The sequence below is a fragment of the Pristiophorus japonicus genome, chromosome 6 (assembly GCF_044704955.1).
Source record: "Pristiophorus japonicus isolate sPriJap1 chromosome 6, sPriJap1.hap1, whole genome shotgun sequence".
Classification (NCBI taxonomy): domain Eukaryota; kingdom Metazoa; phylum Chordata; class Chondrichthyes; family Pristiophoridae; genus Pristiophorus; species Pristiophorus japonicus.
The window spans coordinates 145,244,706-145,265,529 of NC_091982.1; the positions used below are offsets into that span (position 1 = coordinate 145,244,706).

General features: G+C 47.8%; 1 protein-coding gene across 1 annotated transcript in view; it reads left to right on the forward strand.

Annotated features, from left to right (window-relative positions):
- Window positions 1-20,824, forward strand: part of LOC139265812 (unconventional myosin-VIIa-like) — a 440,714-nt gene that overhangs the window by 188,344 nt on the left and 231,546 nt on the right. Inside the window, exons 23-29 of the mRNA XM_070883263.1 lie at window positions 735-941; window positions 2,362-2,532; window positions 11,853-11,912; window positions 13,411-13,538; window positions 16,082-16,208; window positions 18,450-18,569; window positions 19,366-19,539. Of these exons, the coding sequence (XP_070739364.1) occupies window positions 735-941; window positions 2,362-2,532; window positions 11,853-11,912; window positions 13,411-13,538; window positions 16,082-16,208; window positions 18,450-18,569; window positions 19,366-19,539 (987 nt within the window). The remainder of the gene's footprint in view (window positions 1-734; window positions 942-2,361; window positions 2,533-11,852; window positions 11,913-13,410; window positions 13,539-16,081; window positions 16,209-18,449; window positions 18,570-19,365; window positions 19,540-20,824) is intronic.

Below are 20,824 nucleotides of genomic sequence, written 5' to 3' on the forward strand. Positions count from 1 at the left end.
TGGGGCTGGGATCTCCCTCCGTGGGGCTGGGATCTCCCTCCGTGGGGCTGGGATCTCCCTCCGTGGGGCTGGGGTCTGTGGGGTAGGGGTCTCCCTCTGTGGGGCTGGGATCTGTGTCTGTGGGGCTGGGATCTCCCTCCATGGGGCTGGGATCTCCCTCCGTGGGGCTGGGATCTCCCTCCGTGGGGCTTGGATCTCCCTCCGTGGGGCTGGGATCTGTGTCTGTGGGGCTGGGATCTGTGTCTGTGGGGCTGGGATCTGTGTCTGTGGGGCTGGGATCTGTGTCTGTGGGGCTGGGATCTCCCTCTGTGGGGCTGGGATCTGTGTCTGTGGGGCTGGGATCTGTGTCTGTGGGGCTGGGATCTGTGTCTGTGGGGCTGGGATCTGTGTCTGTGGGGCAGGGATCTGTGTCTGTGGGGCTGGGATCTCTCTCGGTGGGGCTGGGTTCTCTCTCGGTGGGGCTAGTATCTGTATCTGTGGGGCTAGGATCTCCCTCTGTGGGGCTGGGATCTGTATCTGTGGGGCTGGGATCTGTATCTGTGGGGCTAGTATTTGTGTCTGTAGTGCTGGGATCTGTGTCTGTGGGGCTGGGATCTGTGTCTGTGGGGCTGAGATCTGTGTCTGTGGGGCTGGGATCTGTGTCTGTGGAGCTGAGATCTGTGTCTGTGGGGCTGGGATCTGTGTCTGTGGGGCTGGGATCTCTGTCTCTGCTCACGTTCTCAATGTTTTTTCAGGATTTGGAAGTGAAACTGGAGAAAGTGGAGGAGTTTGATTTGGATAACAGCTCTTTATCCTCTGACTCTGAAGAAGAGGATGATCTTGCCCAGTACACCTTTCCAAAATATGCTGCCACTTATTTCCAGGGGTCGTCGACCCACACACACATCCAACGGGCTCTCCATCACCCACTGCTCTTTCATGAAGAGGAAGTTGATTTTCTAGTAAGTGAATTCCTCGCCACCTGGGAGAGGTATTGTCAGCCAATGAACTGGCTCAATGGCTTCAGAGTGACTGCATTCATAGAATCATACAACGCTGCAGGAGGCCATTCAGCCCATCGTGCCCATGCTTGCTGTTTTAAAGAGCTATCCAATTAGTTCCATTCCCCCACTCTTTTCCCGTAACCTTGCAAATTTTTACTTTCCAAGTATTTATCCAATTCCATTTTGAGATGTCTGCGCTCCTCTAATTCTGCCCTTGTAACCATCCCTGATTATAATCGCTCAACCATCGGTGGCTGTGCCTTCAGCTGCCTGAGCCCTAAGCTCTGGAACTCCCTCCCTAAACCTCTCTGCCTCTCTACCTCTCTTTCCTCCTTTAAGACGCTCCTTAAAACCTACCTCTTTGACCAAGCTTTTGGTCACCTGTGCTAATTTCTCCTTATGTGGCTCGGTGTCAAACTTTTTTCTCATAATACTCCTGTGAAGCGCCTTGGGACGTTTCACTACATTAAAGGTGCTATATAAATACAAGTTGTTGTTGTTAATGTATCCTCATAGAAGACAGATAAGTAGAATGATGTTAGCACACTGGGCATTCTGCTCCTATGGTATCGGAAGGACCCATGGAACAGTGTTCTTTATTAACAATGAGAGTATTTGAGTAAAGGATATTGTCACAATGGGAGCTATCCAGGGTGACTCTGGATTGTTTTCATTGAGAATTTACAATGACTAGAATAGTATCAGTAAAATCAATAATACTGACTGAAAATGGACAGGTTTATGGTCCCGTGAGACTCGATTCATTGGATGGAGTTAAAGTGGTATGTGTTTATTGGTCAGTGGGACGGAGTTAAGGTGGTATGTGTTTATTGATCAGTGGGATGGAGTTAAGGTGGTATGTGTTTATTGATCAGTGTGACGCAGTTAAGGTGGTATGTGTTTATTGATCAGTGGGACAGAGTTAAGGTGGTATATGTTTATTGATCAGTGGAATGGAGTTAAGGTGGTATGTATTTATTGATCAGTGGGACGGAGTTAAGGTGGTATGTGTTTATTGATCAGCGGGATGGAGTTAAGGTGGTATGTGTTTATTGATCAGTGGGATGGAGTTAAGGTGGTATGTGTTTATTGCTCAGCGGGATGGAGTTAAGGTGGTATGTGTTTATTGATCAGCGGGATGGAGTTAAGGTGGTATGTGTTTATTGACTGGGACGGCAGAGTTGGGGTGGAAATGATTTCTAAGACTGTATCTATTAATAGACAAGGTGGTTAGGCTATAAATATATTCATTGAAATGCGAAAGTCCCATTTTGGGGTGTGGTCTCATGATGTTAACGGCAGTGGTATGAACAGCTCCTGAGATCTTTGGTCCCCTGTGTTCGTGTTTTTACTAATGTATGAAATCTGTCTTTCCCAGGCTTCGCTGGCGGTCTGGAATATTATCCTCAGGTTCATGGGAGATCTACCAGAGCCCAAGTCATTTGTTCAGGCCTCTGAGAAGAGCAACGACTCCATCATGACACAGATATATGACACCCTTGGCAAGAAGTCCAAGGTTCTCATGGTTCCTAACCAGGCCGTGCATGAGGTACGGTGCCTGCTAACTCTTTAATTGCTGTCGCTCTGATTTTCCTGTTACCTGTGCTACTAGATTAAATGAAACTGAGCAGTATTGTACAGTACTTACACATGAGGAGTATGTTTATTACTCTAAACATCCTGTTTAATATTTATTCTTTTGATTTATGTAATCAGTTTAACTGTGACAGCTGGTTTCCTTGAACATTGGTTGACCGAACCTAGGGTGACACTCAAGTGCAGTAGGGAAGGAGTGCTGCATTGTTGCAAGTGCCATCCTTCAGTGGTGATATTAAAGTCTGCCTGTGTGGGTGGACATTACAGACCCTATTTAAAAAGCAGGGAACTCTCCTGGTATCCCAGTGATCCCTCAATCAACACCAAAAACTGATCGCCCAGTCATTTATCTCATGTGGATGTTTCTGGTGCCGTATTTGTCACTATAACAACAGTCACAAATTCAAGTTAGGTGTTACAAATTCACCTTAAACATATCCTCTCGAAGGTTGAACACTGTGTCCTTCCATGATCTCTATAAATGGCTTTGGAACCCCCATCCTCGTGCCAAAATGTAATATATGTGGGTAGAACAAATAAAGGACAGAGACACGATGAGTTGCTAGTCATTGTATTTGCTTTGTTAGGCCAGAGTGAACTGAGCATGCTCATACCCAAACCATGCAATAATATATTGGATCGTGCGTTGCGAGATACGTTTGTGTGTGGACTGGTGGATGAGCGCACACCGTCCAAGGTACCGAACACTCCGAACCTAACATTCGACATAGCATGAAAAATCACCCTATCTATGGAGATGGTGTCTACGAGTGCTCGGAAGCTCCGTCCAACTCAAGTGACGAGTGAAGCTCAGGTCCACAGTCACGAAACCACCGCTGAACCTAAAGCCCGAGTCACAAGCATGTCGGTGAGAGCAGTTCAGTGAATTGTTGTCGCTCCAATGGACATCACTCGCCAATACAGAAATGTGAAGTGTTTTCACTGCCAGAAGCAAGACCATATTTCAGCAGCTTGCAGAGCTCGATCTAAAGCAGGAAGTAAGACCCATTCTCGTGGCAATGCAAATCAGTGACAACAAAAGGGAGGAGTTTAAAATATTGAAGCGAACACACCTGATGTTGAAGAACTCGGCATCGACAGTATCTGTGCCACTAGCGGCAACGCTAGCAATCGTGAGAATGACTTCCGTACAAAATGTTTGATCAATGAGCAACATATTGATACATGTACCAACACGGCGGCAGACTGCTCTATCATGAGTAAGGACACATATGACAGTAAGTTTAATCAAGTACCACTTACAAAGAGTTACTTTTCCGCCTACTGCGGAGAAATCCTAGAGATATGGACAAAGGAAATGTACAGTTGGACACAATGGCCAGTCAGTAAAGCTGCCGATTATTGCAGAGAGCTACAACAGGCCTTCTCTCACGGACAAAGACTGGTTGAGAAAGTTAAAACTAGACTGGAAAATATCTTCAGTGTAGATGGTTCAAAGAAGCAACTCGACACAATGGAAGGCTGAACAAGGACGAGAACATGTTCACCGACAGTATGAGGGCATCACTGGGTATGCCGCGTATATCTGCATCAAGTCCAGCGTGAAGCCTGTCGATTGTAAGGCAAGGCCGGTCCCTATACATTGAAGAGTGAGATGGAGGATGAGCTAGTGAAGCTCAGAGAGAGTGGCGTGCTAGTAAAAACTGACAGGAGGGAATGGGTTAACCCGATTGTGGTCATGCCCAAAGCAGATAAAACTGTCGCTTTTGCAGTGACTACAAAGTTACTACAACCAAGCAGTTGACGATGAGCAGTAACGTTACCTACATCACAAGATTTGTACACAGCACTCTCTGGGTCAAAGGTTATCTCCGAGCTTGACCTGTCACACGCTCATGTTCAGCTGAATGTTGACAAAGAGAGTCAACAGTATCTCACCATCAGCTCACACAAGGGACTGTCCTCATACACCAAGCTGCCACATTGTGTAAAGTCCTCCCCCAAAATCTTCCAGGCTACGATGGATAAGATTTAGCAAGGAATTCCAAATTGCTTATGCAATCAAGACGATGTGCTGATCGCAACAAGCGAGGAATAAAATCTAAATGTGTTAGATGTAGTGCTTCAAAGGTTGAATGCCCACAATGTCAAATTGAAAAGGAGAAAATGTGCTTCTGTGCAGTCCGCGGTTGTGTACTTTGGTCAGAAAGTTGATGCAAATGGTTTGCAACCAGTGAAGGAAAAGGTTGATGTTGTCATCAATGCTCCAAAGCTACAGAACGTGTCTGAGTTCAGATCTTTCCTTGGAATGGTCCAGTACTACACATGTTTCTCACCTGAGTTAGCGACCATGTTAGCTCCATTGCACGAGCTCCTCAAGAGGGATGTCCAGTGGAAGTGGACGAAAGCACAACAGGAAGCTTACGACGCTTGTGAGAAGTCTCTCCAGCGATGCTTTACGACACAGAGCGTGAACTTAAGTTAGCGTGTGATGCTTCCAGCTATGGTGTGGGAGCTGTCATAAGCCACGCAATGGATGAAGGCCAAGAGAAACCAATCGCGTTTGTGTCATGAACCCTCACGAAAAATGAAAGGAACTACGTGCAATAGTGTTTGGAATCAAGAAATTCGAACAGTTCCTGATCGGCAGAAAGTTCACTCTGACAACTGATCACAAACTGCTCCTCGCAATATTAGGGCCAAAATCTGCCATCCTGCAATGGCCGCATCACAAATGCAACATTGTTGTTGTCACGATATGATTACACGATTGAATATCACACTTCAAAGCAAAACGCAATGGCAGATGCCTTGTCCAGGTTGCCACATGAGGACTCATGTGTTGGGAGTGAGGGTACGATTTTCACGCTAGGTGTGGTTGACAACGACTTTCCCGTGAAAGCAACTGAGATTGCAGATGAGACACAAAAGGAATCAGTACTGAAAAGAGTGTATGAAAACACCTTGAATGGACGGACTGATCAATGTATGGCCACAGAATTGAAGCCATTCCATAACCATCATACTGAATTGTCTCGTGAGTAAGGGTGTATCAAGTGAGGAAACAGAGTAGTGGGACCTACTTCTTTGAGAGATAGAATTCTGGCCGAACTTCATACTAAACACCCAGGGATCGTCAGTATTAAATCAATTGGAAGAAGCTTGGGTTACTGGTTACTGGCCTGGATTGGAGAGTGATCGTGAATCACTTGTCAACAAATGCAGCATCTGCTAAAATTGTAGAAACAAACCAACCAAAATTCCACTACAACTCTGGTCATGGCCAAGTAGACCTTTTCAGAGAATGCATGTAGCCCTCTGAGAGAGAGCAAGTGATTATTTCCTGGTACTTGTAGATAGTCACTCAAAGTGGATTGAAGTGAAATACGTGGGTTCATGTACTACAACTGAACATAGATGAGTTGAGTGAGGTCTATCTTTGCATGTCATGGCTTACCTGAAGAGCTTGTTTCTGACAATGGCCCTCAGTTCCAGTCTGCTTTATTCCAAGAGTTCATGAACAGTATAAAACACACTCTTGTTCCACCATATCTTCCAGCTTCAAATCGAGCAGCCGAGAGCTCAGTCAGAATAGTGAATGAGGCTCTGAAAAAGCAAGTGTTGCAGGGTTGCATGAAGCAACATTTGGCAAATTTCTTGTGTGTAGAGAATTACTCTACACACAACAACTGGACGTGCAGAACTCTTGACAAAGAGGAGATTGAGAACACGATTGAGTCTTGTTTAACCTCAATTTGGCCTCAAGAGTTGAACAGAAACAGTTGAGTCAGAAATGTTATTATGACACCTGTAATATATTTGCTTCATGGGTTCTTTGCTTAAGAATTCATAGCAACACATTGCTATTAAGAACTAGTTGGTTTATTCGCAAAAGGTTTAGCAATCACACTACACATTACACATTACCAGTTCATCCACCAGGTTCACAACCATCTGCCTCATTGTGGATCCCCCCCGAACCCAACTGGCTGGGGTTTTATTGAGTCTTGTGAACATCACGTGACTGACTAAGCCACTCCCAACTCAACAACTCTCCCAACCTGTGAGCATACTCACTGGTGCATATATTACAGTTAGAAAGAACGCCGTTGCAAACAAAAGGAGTGTGTTTGTGTTCCCAGTCCCCCTGGCAAGTCGAGTTCACATAAGTGGGGTGTAGGAACCATAGTCAAGGTTGGTGGGACCAAGAGATATTTGGTTGAAATTGGTGACAAAATCCGAAGTGTTTATGTAGATCAAATGATCTCTGCTAGAGATGAAGAAAGACATGATCATGAACCATTTGATCATGAACACATACATGAGTTTGACTCAGTTCAGACTTCAGTAACTGAAGTACCAAGTCTGAGATAGAACCACGATCATCTTTGAGTTCGGAACTGAAACAAAACAGCTCGAAAATTGGTTCAACGCCAAGACCTTCTGTAAGGAAATCAGGAAGGCTCCACAAGCCTGTTAATAAACTGGATTTGTAGTTCATTTAAAGAAAAAAACCTGGATCTTTGTTATATGGTACATGTAATGCTGGGAAAGGTGGGACCGTAGATTTGTTGTATTTGAGAGGGGAATATATACATTTTTTTAAGGGGGAAAGTGTATGTAACTATGTAATACTTGCCACCAGAGGGCGTGACTGTTGGAGTCCTAATGGTCACCTGCATACACGTGCAGGGCCAGTATAAAAGGTTGGCTGCCATATTGTTTAGGCACTCTAGAGTTCTAATAAAGAAGACTACGGTCACACTAAGTTTAGCTCACAGTACTCAGCCTCATGGAGTTCTTCTATATAGAATAATTGGCGACAAGTAACAGAATACGAACCTTCACGCAACCATTGGAATATTAGATCCGTAGAGGGTGATTATTGGGAAGCCTTCGTCGAGCGCCTCGACCAGTACTTCGTGACCAACGAGCTGGAAGGTGACACTAACGAGGCCAAACGCAGGGCGGTTCTCCTCACCGTCTGTGTGCCTAAAATATACGGCCTCATCAAGAATCTGCTCACACCGACAAAACCAACGGAGAAGGAATATACAGAATTGTGCACACTGGTTCGGGACCACCTCAAGCCGAAGGAGAGTATCCTCATGGCCAGATATTGTTTTTACACACACCATCGCTCCGGGGGCTAGGACGTGGCGGATTATGTCGCTGACCTGATGCCTCGCGGGACATTGCAATTTTGGAGCTGCGTTGGGGGAAATGCTGTGGGACTTTTTCATGCTTAGCATCAGCCACGAGGTCATTCTTCGAAAGCTGCTGGCTGCCAAAACCCTAGACCTGAGCAGGGCCATCGCGATCGCTCAGGCATGCATGGCCATCGATGATAACACCAAACAGATATCTTCTCAACATCGAAGCTCACCGGCAAGTACTGTGCATAAAACGATGTCACTAGCAGGCCAAACTGTATATGGCAGGGCCTATACACCTGCAGCAGCAAGACGTGTGATGACTCAGAGTCCGCCATCGGGGGTGAATGTGAATCCATTAGCACCGTGTTGGCGCTGCGGGGGTAAACATCGGGCCCAGCAATGTCGATTCAAGCACTACGTGTGCAAAGGCTGTGCAATGATGGGGCAAACATGCTGCGACATACCACGTGGCAGAGGATGATCGATCCAGCGCGGATCACGTGGCACAGGCAACTCAACCCGAGGAAGAAATGTATGGGGTACATACCTTCACCACCAAGAGCCCTCCTATAATGCTGAAAGTCAAATTAAATGGAGTTCCAGTATCCATGGAGTTGGACACGGCGCAAGTCAATCAATAATGAGCCAGAAGGCTTTCGAGAAACTGTGGGGCAATAAGGCACAAAGGCCCAAACTGAGCCCGATTAATGTAAAGCTGCATACCTACACCAAACAGCTCATACCAATCATTGGATGTGCGGCAGTGAAGGTATCGTATGATGGAACTGTGCATGACCTATCATTGTGGATTGTTCCAGGCAATGGCCCATCGCTGTTCGGCAGAAGCTGGCTAGAAAAGATTAGATGGAATTGGAACGACATCAAAGCACTATCTTCAGTGGATGACGCCTCATGTGCTCAAGTGCTGAGCAAGTTTCCCTCGCTATTCGAACCAGGCATCGGCAACTTCACAGGCGCCAAGATACAGATCCATCTAGGCCCCGATGCACGGCCTGTCCATCACAAAGTTCGGGCGGTTCCGTACATGATGAGGGAGAAAGTCAAAATCGAACTGGACAGACTCCAACGTGAAGGAATAATATCGCCAGTCGAGTTCAACGAGTGGGCCAGTCCAATTGTTCCAGTGTTGAAAAGCGATGGCACGGTCAGAATCTGCGGAGACTAAAAGGTAACGATTAACCGAGTCTCACTACAGGAGCCTGCTGCCCAAGGTGGATGACCTGTTCGCAATGTTAGCGGGGGGGAAGTCGTTCACCAAGTTAGACCTAACCTTCCCTACATGACACAGGAGGTGGCTGAATCTTCGAAAAGACTGACGTGTATCAACACACACAAAGGCTGTTTATATACCACAGGTGCCCTTTTGGGATTCGCTCGGCTGCAGCCATTTTCCAGAGAAACATGGAGAGTTTGCTGAAATCTGTTCCGTGCACCGCTGTGTTTCAAGACGACATCCTGGTCACTGGTCGTGACACCATCGAACATCTACACAACCCGGAAGACGTTCTAAGTCGCCTAGACAGAGTGGGACTCAGGCTGAAATGCTCCAAGTTTGTTTTCCTGACGCCAGAAGTTGAATTTTTGGGGAGAAAGATTGCAGCAGACGGCATCAGGCCCACAGACTCAAAGACAGAGGCCATCAAGAATGCACCCAGACCACAGAATGTGACGGAGCTGCGTTCGTTCCTGGGACTCCTCAACTATTTCAGTAACTCTCTACCCGGGTTGAGCACGTTGTTAGAGCCTTTGCACATGTTGCTACGTAAGGATGACAACTGGGTTTGGGGCAAATCTAAAGACACAGCCTTTGAGAAGGCCAGGAACCTGCTATGTTCAAATAAGTTACTTGTACACTATGACCCATGTAAACGTTTAGTGCTAGCTTGTGACACCTCATCGTACGGGGTCGGCTGTGTGTTACAGCAAGCCAATGTATCGGGCAACCTCCAGCCGGTTGCATAAGCATCTAGAAGTCTGCCTAAGGCTGAGAGAGCCTATAGTATGGTCGAGAAAGAGGCGTTAGCGTGTGTATATGGGGGTTAAGAAAATGCACCAATACCTATTTGGACTGGTTTGAGCTTGAAACTGACCACAAGCCGCTTATTTCGCTGTTTTCAGAGAGCAAAGGTATAAACACCAATGCTTTGTCCCACATCCAAAGATGGGCACTAACATTATCTGCTTATGACTGAAAACTGTGCCGATGCTCTCAGTCGGCTGCCATTACCCACCACCGGGGTTGAAATGTCGCAGCCCGCAGACTTGCTAATGATCATGGATGCTTTTGAGAGCGAGGGGTCACCTGTCACAGCTCGCCAGATCAGGACCTGGACCAGCCAGGATCCTGTGCTATCATTAGTAAAGAGTTGCGTTCTAAATGGGAACTGGTCAGCCGTTCCCAGAGAAATGCAAAATGAAATTAAGCCATTTCACCGACGCAAAGATGAAATGTCCATCCAGTTGGATTGTCTCTTATGGGGTAATTGCGTGGTTTTGCCAAAAAAAGCCAGGGAAACGTTTATACGCGGCCTACACAGTACCCACCCAGGCATTGTCATGATGAAGGCAATTGCCAGGTCGCATGGCCCGGCATTGACTTGGACTTGGAGTCATGCGTGCATCAGTGCAACAGTTGCTCGCAACTGAGCAATGCACCAAGGAAGGCTCCACTGAGTCTGTGGTCATGGCCCTCCAAACCGTGGTCCAGAATCCACGTAGATTTTTCCGGCCCCTTTCTAGTAGTAGTGGACACTTACTCCAAATGGATTGAATGCGTAATCATGTCATCCAGCACGTCCACAGCCACCATTGAAAGCCTCCGGGCCATGTTCGCCACCCATGGCTTGCCCGACGTCCTTGTCAGCGACAATGGACCGTGTTTCACCAGCTTCAACGATTCAACGAGTTTATGACCCACAATGGCATCAAGTATGTCAGGTCTGCTCCGTTTAAGCCCGCGTCTAATGGTCAAGCGGAGCAGTACAAACAATCAATCAGAGCATGAAACCCGTGACGGACAGCTCCCTGCAGACCCACTTGTCTCGCATTCTGCTCAGTTACCGGATGTGACCCCACTCGCTCACTGCCGTTCCCCTGGCAGAATTGTTAATAAAGAGAGCCCTGAAAACCAGGCTCTCCCTAGTCCACCCGGATCAATGATCACGTGGAAACCCGGCGACACCGGCAGAACATGTACGATGATCGTGTGGCTGTTTCACGTGACATGGATGTTAACGACCCTGTGTTTGTCCTGAATTACGGTCATGGTCCCAAGTGGGCTGCTGGCACTGTTTTGGCTAAGGAAGGGAATAGGGTGTTTATAATCAAACTGTTAAATGACCAAACGTGCAGAAAGCATTTAGATCAGACCAAATTGCGATTTACTGACAACCAGTAACGACTTGAAGAGAACATCACCATCGACGATCCACCAACACACACCCAACCAGCAATCGACCTCACTGTCAATCACGAGGATGAATCCACCGTTCCTGACAGTCCGGTCAGACCAGCCGCGGTGCAGTGCAGCAATGGTCTGACCAACTCACACACGCCAGGGTTTGAACTTAGACGATCAATCAGGGAGCGAAGGACTCCGGATCGCCTCAACTTGTAAATAACTTGTACAGAAGACCTTGGGGGGGAGTGATGTTATGTATGTAACTATGTAATACTTGCCACCAGAGGGTGTGACTGTTGGAGTCCTAATGGTCACCTGCACACATGTGCGGGGCCAGTATAAAAGGTTGGCTGCCATGTTGTTAAGGCACTTTGGAGTTGTAATAAAGAAGACTAAGGTCACACTAAGTTTAGCTCATAGCACTCAGCCTCGTGGAGTTCTTCTATACATAATAGAAAGCAGTGTAATGTATTATCACATGGTTTGGTGCGAGCTTGCTCAGTTCGCTCTGGCCTAGTAAAGCAAGCACATAGACTTGCAACTCATCGATACCCCAGTCTTTTGGCCAGAAAACACTGTGGAGCAGTGAATAGCTTGCAAAGGAGGAAGACATATATAGTAGTATTTAGAGGTTTTCATAAATCATGTAGGAAGTCATGAGGAGCAATATAGCTATCTTTGAAGAGCAGTACTGACATACATTGAGCAATAACTCAAGCTTTCCATCATATCCAGGGCCTGAATCATGGAAGGAACTCCAAGAAGTTGAACAAGGAACTACCCTCTAAGTTAAATGTGAGTGATGTTTTAACGCTATATCCTACATGGACATCATGATAATACATGCTGCCGACACAGGAACAATGCTAATACATGTCAATCACACAGACATGCTGGTCAGTGGCATAGACGGCTGGTTGTGTTTCTAATGAGATGTGTTTCCTGGTTAGTAACCCATAATGGTTACTTCACACTGATCTGCAAGGTAGATTTCATTTTTCACACCCATGTGTTAGCTGAAATTGTATTTCCTGATGTATTTATTTCATTGCTCTACATCAGAAACCCAAGGGAGGGGAGGAATTGCCCCCTTTGGTAAGGCAGCACCTCTAAGAGAGGATAACGGAGCGGTAAGGGCTTTCCACCCAGGCGTAAGGGGGCAGGGCCGATCCGTCGGGAAACCCAGCAGCCAAAGGGTGAGGCGAGCTACCGGCTTTTTACAGCACTCCTTGTGAGCGTCCTTTGGTCCCTCAAGCAAACCTCTGACCTCCCTTTATGTTCTTATGTCTTTTATGTAAACTCGGCTGACCCGTGTCCTAACTCGCACCAAGTTCCGCTCACCCATCACCCCTGTGCTCGCTGACCTACATTGGCTCCTGGTTAAGAAACGCCTCGATTTCAAAATTCTCATCTTTGTTTTCAAATCCCTTGCCCCTCCCTATCTCTGTAATCTCTTCCAGCCTCACAACCCCCGAGATGTCTGCACTCCTCTAATTCTGCCCTCCTGAGCATCCCTGATTATAATCGCTCAACCATCGGTGGCCGTGCCTTCTGTTGCCTGGGCCCCAAGCTCTGGAACTCTCTGCCTAAACCTCTCCACCTCTCTTTTCTCCTTCAAGACGCTCCTTACAACATACCTCTTTGATCAAGCTTTTGGTCACCTGCGTTAATTTCTACTTATGCAGCTCGGTGTCAAATTTTTATCGCATAATACTCCTGCGCAGTGCCTTGGGACGTTTCACTACGTTAAAGGCGCTATATAAATACAAGTTGTTGTTTCTGTTCTTCCTTCTGCCGATGGTGGTGTGTCTCTTGGCCCTACCACTCTCGGCGGCCTCCCCACTATCGGCCGACCACCCCGCCCCCAATCCTCATTTTGCGGCCTGCCCTACGATCCCCAAAGCTGGGTTAGTCCCCAGAGGTCCCGGGCTATGATATCCTGCTGCTGGTTTTCCCGGTCAGGTTGTCAATTTGGGCGGTCGCCGGATGAGAAACAGAAGAAAGAAATGACAATGAGGTCCTGACGGATTTAACGGCAGGACCTTCTAGGACCTGGCCTTGCTGGGTTTCCCCCTCATCCTCCCTGTAATTTGGGGGGCCATTGACTGACCTTGCTCAGCACGTTCCTGGCTATTGTCAAACTGGAACACACTTTACTGTGGAATATTACTGTGGGAGATGGTACACTGACTGAACTCTACCATTTTCCCAGTGCGCCCAGTCCGTTTTATAGACCTGACACACTGGAAACTAAACTCACTTGTAAACATTGTCCTTCTGGTTGATATTGCAGGTTATACATGATCAAACACATGGAGAGGAAATGCTGTTGGGTGAGAATCCCATCTCAGACAGACCCATGTCAAACCTGGAAAAACTTCATTTCATTATTGGTAATGCCATTGCCAGACCCAACCTCAGGTAATTGGTCGTTAATTCACATCTGAGGCGCAACTAATGTCTTTTTCTTTCATTTCCAATATCATTTGCAACATCAAAGTGGCTACAAATAGTGACAGATTTTCAAGCACGATGGGAAGTTTGGATGTACTGCAGGTTCGGTATTGAAGGCTAGCTCAAGGTTACTTTGGTTAAAGGCCTAGCTCTGTCAAGCCTGTGTGGTGGCTGGTGTGCAACGGTCACCACACGTTAAAAAAATCCACACACAGGCATCTTCCACCCCCTCAATTGGGAGTTCAGGACTGGAACATCGGGTCCTTCATTAAAACACCTGTGAATTCTTGTGGAAGCAAGTCATCCTCGTTCGAGGGACCGCCTATGATGATGACTTTGGGTTAGAAAGAAAGTTACTTAACTCCTGTGTTTCCCATTTTCAATTGCATGGTGGCAACCAATGAAACACAAGACGGAATAATCCCCCTGATCAGCAGTGAGCTGCAGTTGGGAGATATTTAAACCACTGAAATGATGCTGGGGTGCCCAGGGTAGCTTCAACTCAGCCAATCTGCCGAAGGAAGAGCGGTTACCGAGTGGAGAAAGGCTGGCACTGGAAGCCCGACTGGACAACATAGTCTCAGACCTTCCCTCTCGGTCCCTGCACTGAACAAGAGCAGTGTGCTCGAAGGGCCTCGCTCCCGCTCCCTCTCCCGCCCAGGAACCAGCAGCTGCACATTGAACCATCTCCACCAGCAGCCAACAGGCCCCAATCGTAGGTAGAAATCCTGAAATAAAAACTGAAACAGCTGGAAACATTCAGCATTTGTGGGGAGAGAAAGCGAGGTAGGGGGTGAAATTACTCTGTGCCCCGATTGGTGACCTGCTCGGGGCGGTACTTCCTCCGTCTGGTGCAGAAATCCCCCCCCCCTCCCCCCCCCGGCCACTGAATTGGCCTTGCCGACCCTCAGAGGAAGTGGAGCGCGATCTGGCATTCTCCACTTCCTGTAGGGGCGGGTCTAGCGGCGCGAATCATCATAGGCAGTCCCTCGAAATCGAGGAAGACTTGCTTCCACTCTAAAAGCGCGTTCTTAGGTGACTGAACAATCCAATACAGGAATTACAGTCTTTGTTACAGGTGGTCATTGAAGGAAAGGGTGGGTGGGACTGGTTTGCCGCACGCTCCTTCCGCTGCCTGCGCTTGATTTCTGCATGCTCTCGGCGACGAGACTCGAGGTGCTCAGCGCCCTCCCGGATGTTCTTCCTGCACTTAGGAAGGTCTTTGGCCAGGGACGCCCAGGTGTCTTTGGCCAGGGACGCCCAGGTGTCGTTGGTGATGTTGCATTTTATCAGGGAGGCTTTAAGGGTGTCCTTGTAACGTTTCTTTTGTCCACCTTTAGCTCGCTTGCTGTGTAGGAGTTCCGAGTAGAGCGCTTGATTTGGGAGTCTCGTGTCTGGCATGCGGACAATGTGGTCTGCCCAGCGGAGCTGATCGAGTGTGGTCAGTGTTTCAATGCTGGGGATGTTGGCCTGGTCGAGGACACTAATGTTGGTGCTTCTGTCCTCCTTGTAGGATCTTGCGGAGGCATCGTTGGTGGTATTTCTCCAGCGACTTGAGGTGTCTACTGTACATGGTTCATGTCTCTGAGCCATACAGGAGGGCGGGTATTATTACAGCCCTGTAGACCATGAGCTTGGTGGTAGATTTGAAGGCTTGGTCTTCAAACACTCTTTTCCTCAGGCAGCTTAAGGCTGCGCTGGCGCACTGGAGGTGGTGTTGAATCTCCTCATCAATGTCTGCTTTTGTTGATAAAATGCTCCCGAGGTATGGGAACTGGTCCATGTTGTCCAGGGCGGCACCGTGGATCTTGGTGACTGGGGGGCAGTGCTGTGCGGCGAGGACAGGCTGGTGGAGGATCTTTGTCTTACGGATGCGTAAGGCCCATGCTTTAGTACGCCCTCGGTATAACAACAGGCGAACCCCACAACATTGCAGGTCCAACACGTCGAACCATTTTTGCATTCGTCCCAGTATTCCTCTCGCCTTTCTCCCAGCAGGCATTGCGGTGTTCAACTTTCTTTCTTATCTCCCTTTGAATTGTTTGGTTTATCCGTATTGGGGTACAGCGAGTGAGCTGGCGAACCCAGCCCTAGCCCCAAGTTACTGCACAATGCAAATGATCTCCCTGTGTCACCAGTAAACCGAAGCAGCATTGGATGCAACAGGAAAGGGTGTTGTATTGGGAGTCCCTGGCCAAAGACCGCCCTAAGTGGAGGAAGACCATCCAGGAGGGCGCTGAGCACCTCGTGTCTCGTCGCCGAGAGCATGCCAAGAGAAGCCAAGCGCAGGCAGCGGAAGGAGCGTGCAGCAAACCAGACTCCCCACCCACCCTTTCCTCTAACCACTGTCTATCCCACCTATGACAGAGATTGTAATTCCCGTATTAGACTGTACAGCCACCTAAGAACTCATTTTTAGAGTGGAAGCAAGTCTTCCTTGATTTCGAGGGACTGTCGATGATGATGTCAATAAACAGACCCTTCTGACTCTTCCCTTGATCTTATTACAGGGATGAGATTTACTGTCAGATCTGCAAGCAGCTGTCCGGGTGTTACAGCAAGAATATCTACGCCAGAGGCTGGATTTTAATGTCTCTCTGCGTGGGCTGCTTTCCACCTACAGATGGGTTTATCAAGGTTAGTCCCTGTACTCCCCACACACAGGCAGTTCGCCACGTGTTTTGTTTTGTGTGGGTGCCCCTTGCCTTAATCCAAGGGCAGTTCAGCCTCTGACCGCATCCTCTACATTCTGCAGGCTTGAGAATTTATTGAAGATAGTGCAGGTAATTGAAAAATGAATTGCCGTTTGCTAACAACATGTCATTCATTTCTCTCCCTGTGAAATGCAATTTGTTATGACAGTGCAGTTTGTGAAGCCTTTGTGGCCTTTGTGGGTTTTCCCTGACCCTGAGCACTGAGTGAATGGAAATGTTCGTATTGACAATCTGTCAGGCTGGGGGTATGTACCACACTGAACCAACTCATAAAGAAAGGCAGCAGCAGTTATGTTAGGCCTCTTTCCAACTTGGATGCCAGTCAAAGTCTGAAGCCGCAGGGATCCTGTGTTTGATCCCAGTCGGCTCTTTCTTCACAATTGTTCTGACGGACACACCAGGAGCAGCAGGAAGGCCAGTTTGAAATGCTGCTACCTTGTGGTGCTAGCCCAAACTGGAAACTAGAAGTTGGCAACTTCCTGCCAAGTCTACTCATTCTATGTTCGTTGTTGGACTTGGCACAGCTCCATGCTAATTAACATAATAAGAACATAAAAACATAAGAAATAGGAGCAGGAGTAGGCCATACGGCCCCTCGAGCCTGCTCCGCCATTCAATAAGATCATGGCTGAACCGATCATGGACTCAGCTCCACTTCCCTGCCCGCTCCCCATAACCCCTTATCCCCTTATCATTTAAGAAACTGTCTATTTCTGTCTTAAATTTATTCCATGTCCCAGCTTCCACAGCTCTCTGAGGCATCGAATTCCACAGATTTACAACCCTCTGAGAGAAGAAATTCCTCCGCATCTCAGTTTTAAATGGGCGGCCCCTTATTCTAAGATCATGCCCTCTAATTCTAGTCTCCCCCATCAGTGGAAACATCCTCTCTGCAGCCAACTTGTCAAGCCTCCTCATAATCTTATACGTTTTGATAAGATCACCTCTCATTCTTCTGAATTCCAATGAGTAGAGGCCTAACCTACTCAACCTTTCCTCATAAGTCAACCCTCTCATCTCTGGAATCAACCTAGTGAACTTTCTCTGAACCGCCTCCAAAGCAAGTATATCCTTTCGTAAATACGGAAGCCAAAACTGCACACAGTATTCTAGGTGTGGCCTCACCAATACCCTGTATAACTGTAGCAAATACCAAGCCCAGATCTCCCCTGTTACCTGGCATATTGCTCTAGCCATAGACCCCTCTGATCTTGCTTCCTGCCCCCACACCCCATCAATCATCTCCTGGGAAATTTCCAACACGGAGCCTTGCCCATCAGCAACACAGATTGGAAATTTGGATGCGCCACCCATTCATTTTAAATGGCTAATAAATCGTGTGTAATCGTGAAGTGAGCCCTTGCCGGATGTACAATTACCCCTCACATCTCATGTTGTGGTCTGAATACTTGGGCACCTGTAGTCAACAACAACAACAACTTGCATTTATATAGCTCCTGTAACGTCCCAAGGTGTTTCACAGGAGCAATTATCAAACAGAGTTTGACACCGAGCCATGTAAAGAGATATTATGACAGGTGACCAAAAGCTTGGTCAAAGAGGTGCACCTCTATTAAATCTGCCCTCGACCTTCTCTGCTCTAAGGGGAACAACCCCAGTTTCTCCAGTCTCTCCACATAACTGGAGTCCCTCATCCCTGGAACCATTCCAGTAAATCTCCTCTGCACCCTCTCCAAGGCCTTGACATCCTTCCTACAGTGCAGTGCCCAGAATTGGACACTCCATACTCCAACTGGGGCCTAACCAGTGATTGATAAAGGTTTAGCATAACTTCCTTGGGTTCACTTTGCAGCGACACTATAGTTAGAGGGTGAGCACAGCCTTGATCCAGGCCTGACACCTGAACACAGTGGGGTAAGACTCCTGGAACCTATGATTCCTATAAGCTGCACTGCTATTTGCCAGTCCCATGCAGCACAGGACAGCTTTTTCAAAGCTAAGTTTTTCAAACCAAACCAAAATTAGGGAAAAGATTGCCTGTAACCGTGATACGCTATTTGCATGCCCAGTTAAACGTCGGTGCTGAACTGGCTTGAAAGGGAACTGAAATAGAATATGTTTCATTATGCTCCATATCGATTTAACATGGAGAAAGTTTGCTACGTGAGGAAGGTTGTGTATCATTTGTGTTTGCCTTTATTAGTATCTGCGTAACTTCATTCGAGACGGGCCTTCGGGATATGCTCCGTACTGCGCCGAACGGCTGCGACGCACGTTTGCAAATGGAGCTCGGAGAGAGCCGCCGAGCTACTTGGAGCTGGAGGTATGGACGCAAAGCAGGGAGACTCTCCCCGTGTGGGGTGCGGAGAGCGAGCAATGAGATCATCAATGCCACTCGCCCTCATTTGTACTGTGCATTCAGATGCAGGGGTGGGAGAGTGGGCTTTATTTGTACTGTGTATTCAGGTGCAGGGGTGGGAGAGTGGGCTTTATTTGTACTGTGTATTCAGGTGCAGGGGTGGGAGAGTGGGCTTTATTTGTGTTGTATTTCCGGTGCAGGGGTGGGAGAGTGGGCTTTATTTGTGTGTATTCAGGTGCAGGGGTGGGAGAGTGGGCTTTATTTGTACTGTGTATTCAGGTGCAGGGGTGGGAGAGTGGGCTTTATTTGTGTTGTATTTCCGGTGCAGGGGTGGGAGAGTGGGCTTTATTTGTGTGTATTCAGGTGCAGGGGTGGGAGAGTGGGCTTTATTTGTACTGTGTATTCAGGTGCAGGGGTGGGATAGTGGGCTTTATTTGTGTGTATTCAGGTGCAGGGGTGGGAGAGTGGGCTTTATTTGTAATGTGTATTCAGGTGCAGGGGTGGGATAGTAGGCTTTATTTGTGTGTATTCAGGTGCAGGGGTCGGATAGTGGGCTTTATTTGTGTGTATTCAGGTGCAGGGGTGGGAGAGTGGGCTTTATTTGTACTGTGTATTCAGGTGCAGGGGTGGGAGAGTGGGCTTTATTTGTGTTGTATATTCAGGTGCAGGGGTGGGAGAGTGGGCTTTATTTGTGTGTATTCAGGTGCAGGGGTGGGAGAGTGGGACAAGCAGATACTTGTTCCTTTTACTTCTCTCACAGGCGACCAAGTCGAGGCAGCCAATCAAGGTGACCGTGACACTGATGAGTGGACTGAGCCTTTCAATCTCCATCGATTCCGCCACCACAGCCAATGAGATATGCAAGTCCCTCGCCAGCAAAATTGGACTAAAGGATACTTTCGGATTCTCCATTTACATTGCGCTTTACGAGACGGTGAGTTACTGCAGTGTGCGAGCCATTGTGTGGGAGTGTGTGCCGAGGTAGCTGGGATGACCGAGAAGGACTGGGTTTGGGAGGTGACTGGCAGGTTGGGATGGGGCAGAGGAGGAGTGGCGGAGTGTGGGATGGCTGAGAGACCAGAGCGGGGTTAGGGGCCCAGCATGAGAAGGTGCCCGTTGGGTGGCTAAGGAGGATTGTGAACCCTCTCTGGTGTGGCCTTCAGCAACTCCGCTTGGCCTTAGAGAAAGGAAAATCCTCCATTTGAACAAGTGAAGGAAGGCGTGTGTGTGTGTGAAACTCGATTTCAAAACTCTCATCCTTGTTTTCAAATCCCTCCATGACCTCTCCCCTCCCTATTTCTGTAATCTCCTCCAGCCCCGAGATGTCTGTGCTCCTCTAATTCTGCCCTCCTGAGCATCCCTGATTAGAATCACTCAGCCATTGGTGGCCGTGCTTTCTGTAGCCTAGGCCCCCAAGCTCTGGAACTCCCTGCATAAACCTCTCCACCTCTCTTTCCTCCTTCAAGACGCTCCTTAAAACCTACCTCTTTGACCAAGCTTTGTGCTAATTTCTACTTATGTGGCTCGATGTCACATTTTTATCTCATAACACTCCTGTGAAGAGCCATGGGATGGTTCACCACTAAAGGCGGTATATAAATACAAGTTGTTGTTGTTGTTGTAACTGCATTTTGGCATCAGATGTTAAGTTTCTGATACAATGTGCCATCCATTTCCTACTGTGCCAGGACTAAAAAATACAGCATGCCAGTTTGCTCACAACACTTCAAAGACGGGATGTGAATGCCAATGTGTGTACCTGGCCTGGGAATTCGTGGGGGGGGTGTTCCACCGCCAGAGGCAGGGCAGGACATCTGCCTTATCATTGGCCTCTTCCCAAACCACCGAGTCATCAGTGTAAATGGAGCGGGACCCTTGCAATTCAGGGCACTCCCTGGGCACCTGTCTTGCGGGGAGAGGGTGAGGTTTGTTTCTGAGTGAGGGGGTTAAGTCATTACGGCTGACGACGCCAATTGTTACTTGCTCACTTGGCAACCGATTGCCGTTGAGCTGGAAATTATCAACAATAACCTTCAAACTGTCAGGCCATCCAGAGATGCCTCTATGTTGTAAGTCCAACGCTGCTACCAAACATTGACACACCTTTTCAACATAGTTATCGGCGAGTTGCACCTAATTTGAACTGCTGGGGTTGTGGGTGTACGGATGTTAATGATAAAATGAGGGTATGGATTTTAAATTGTGAGACCAACAAAATG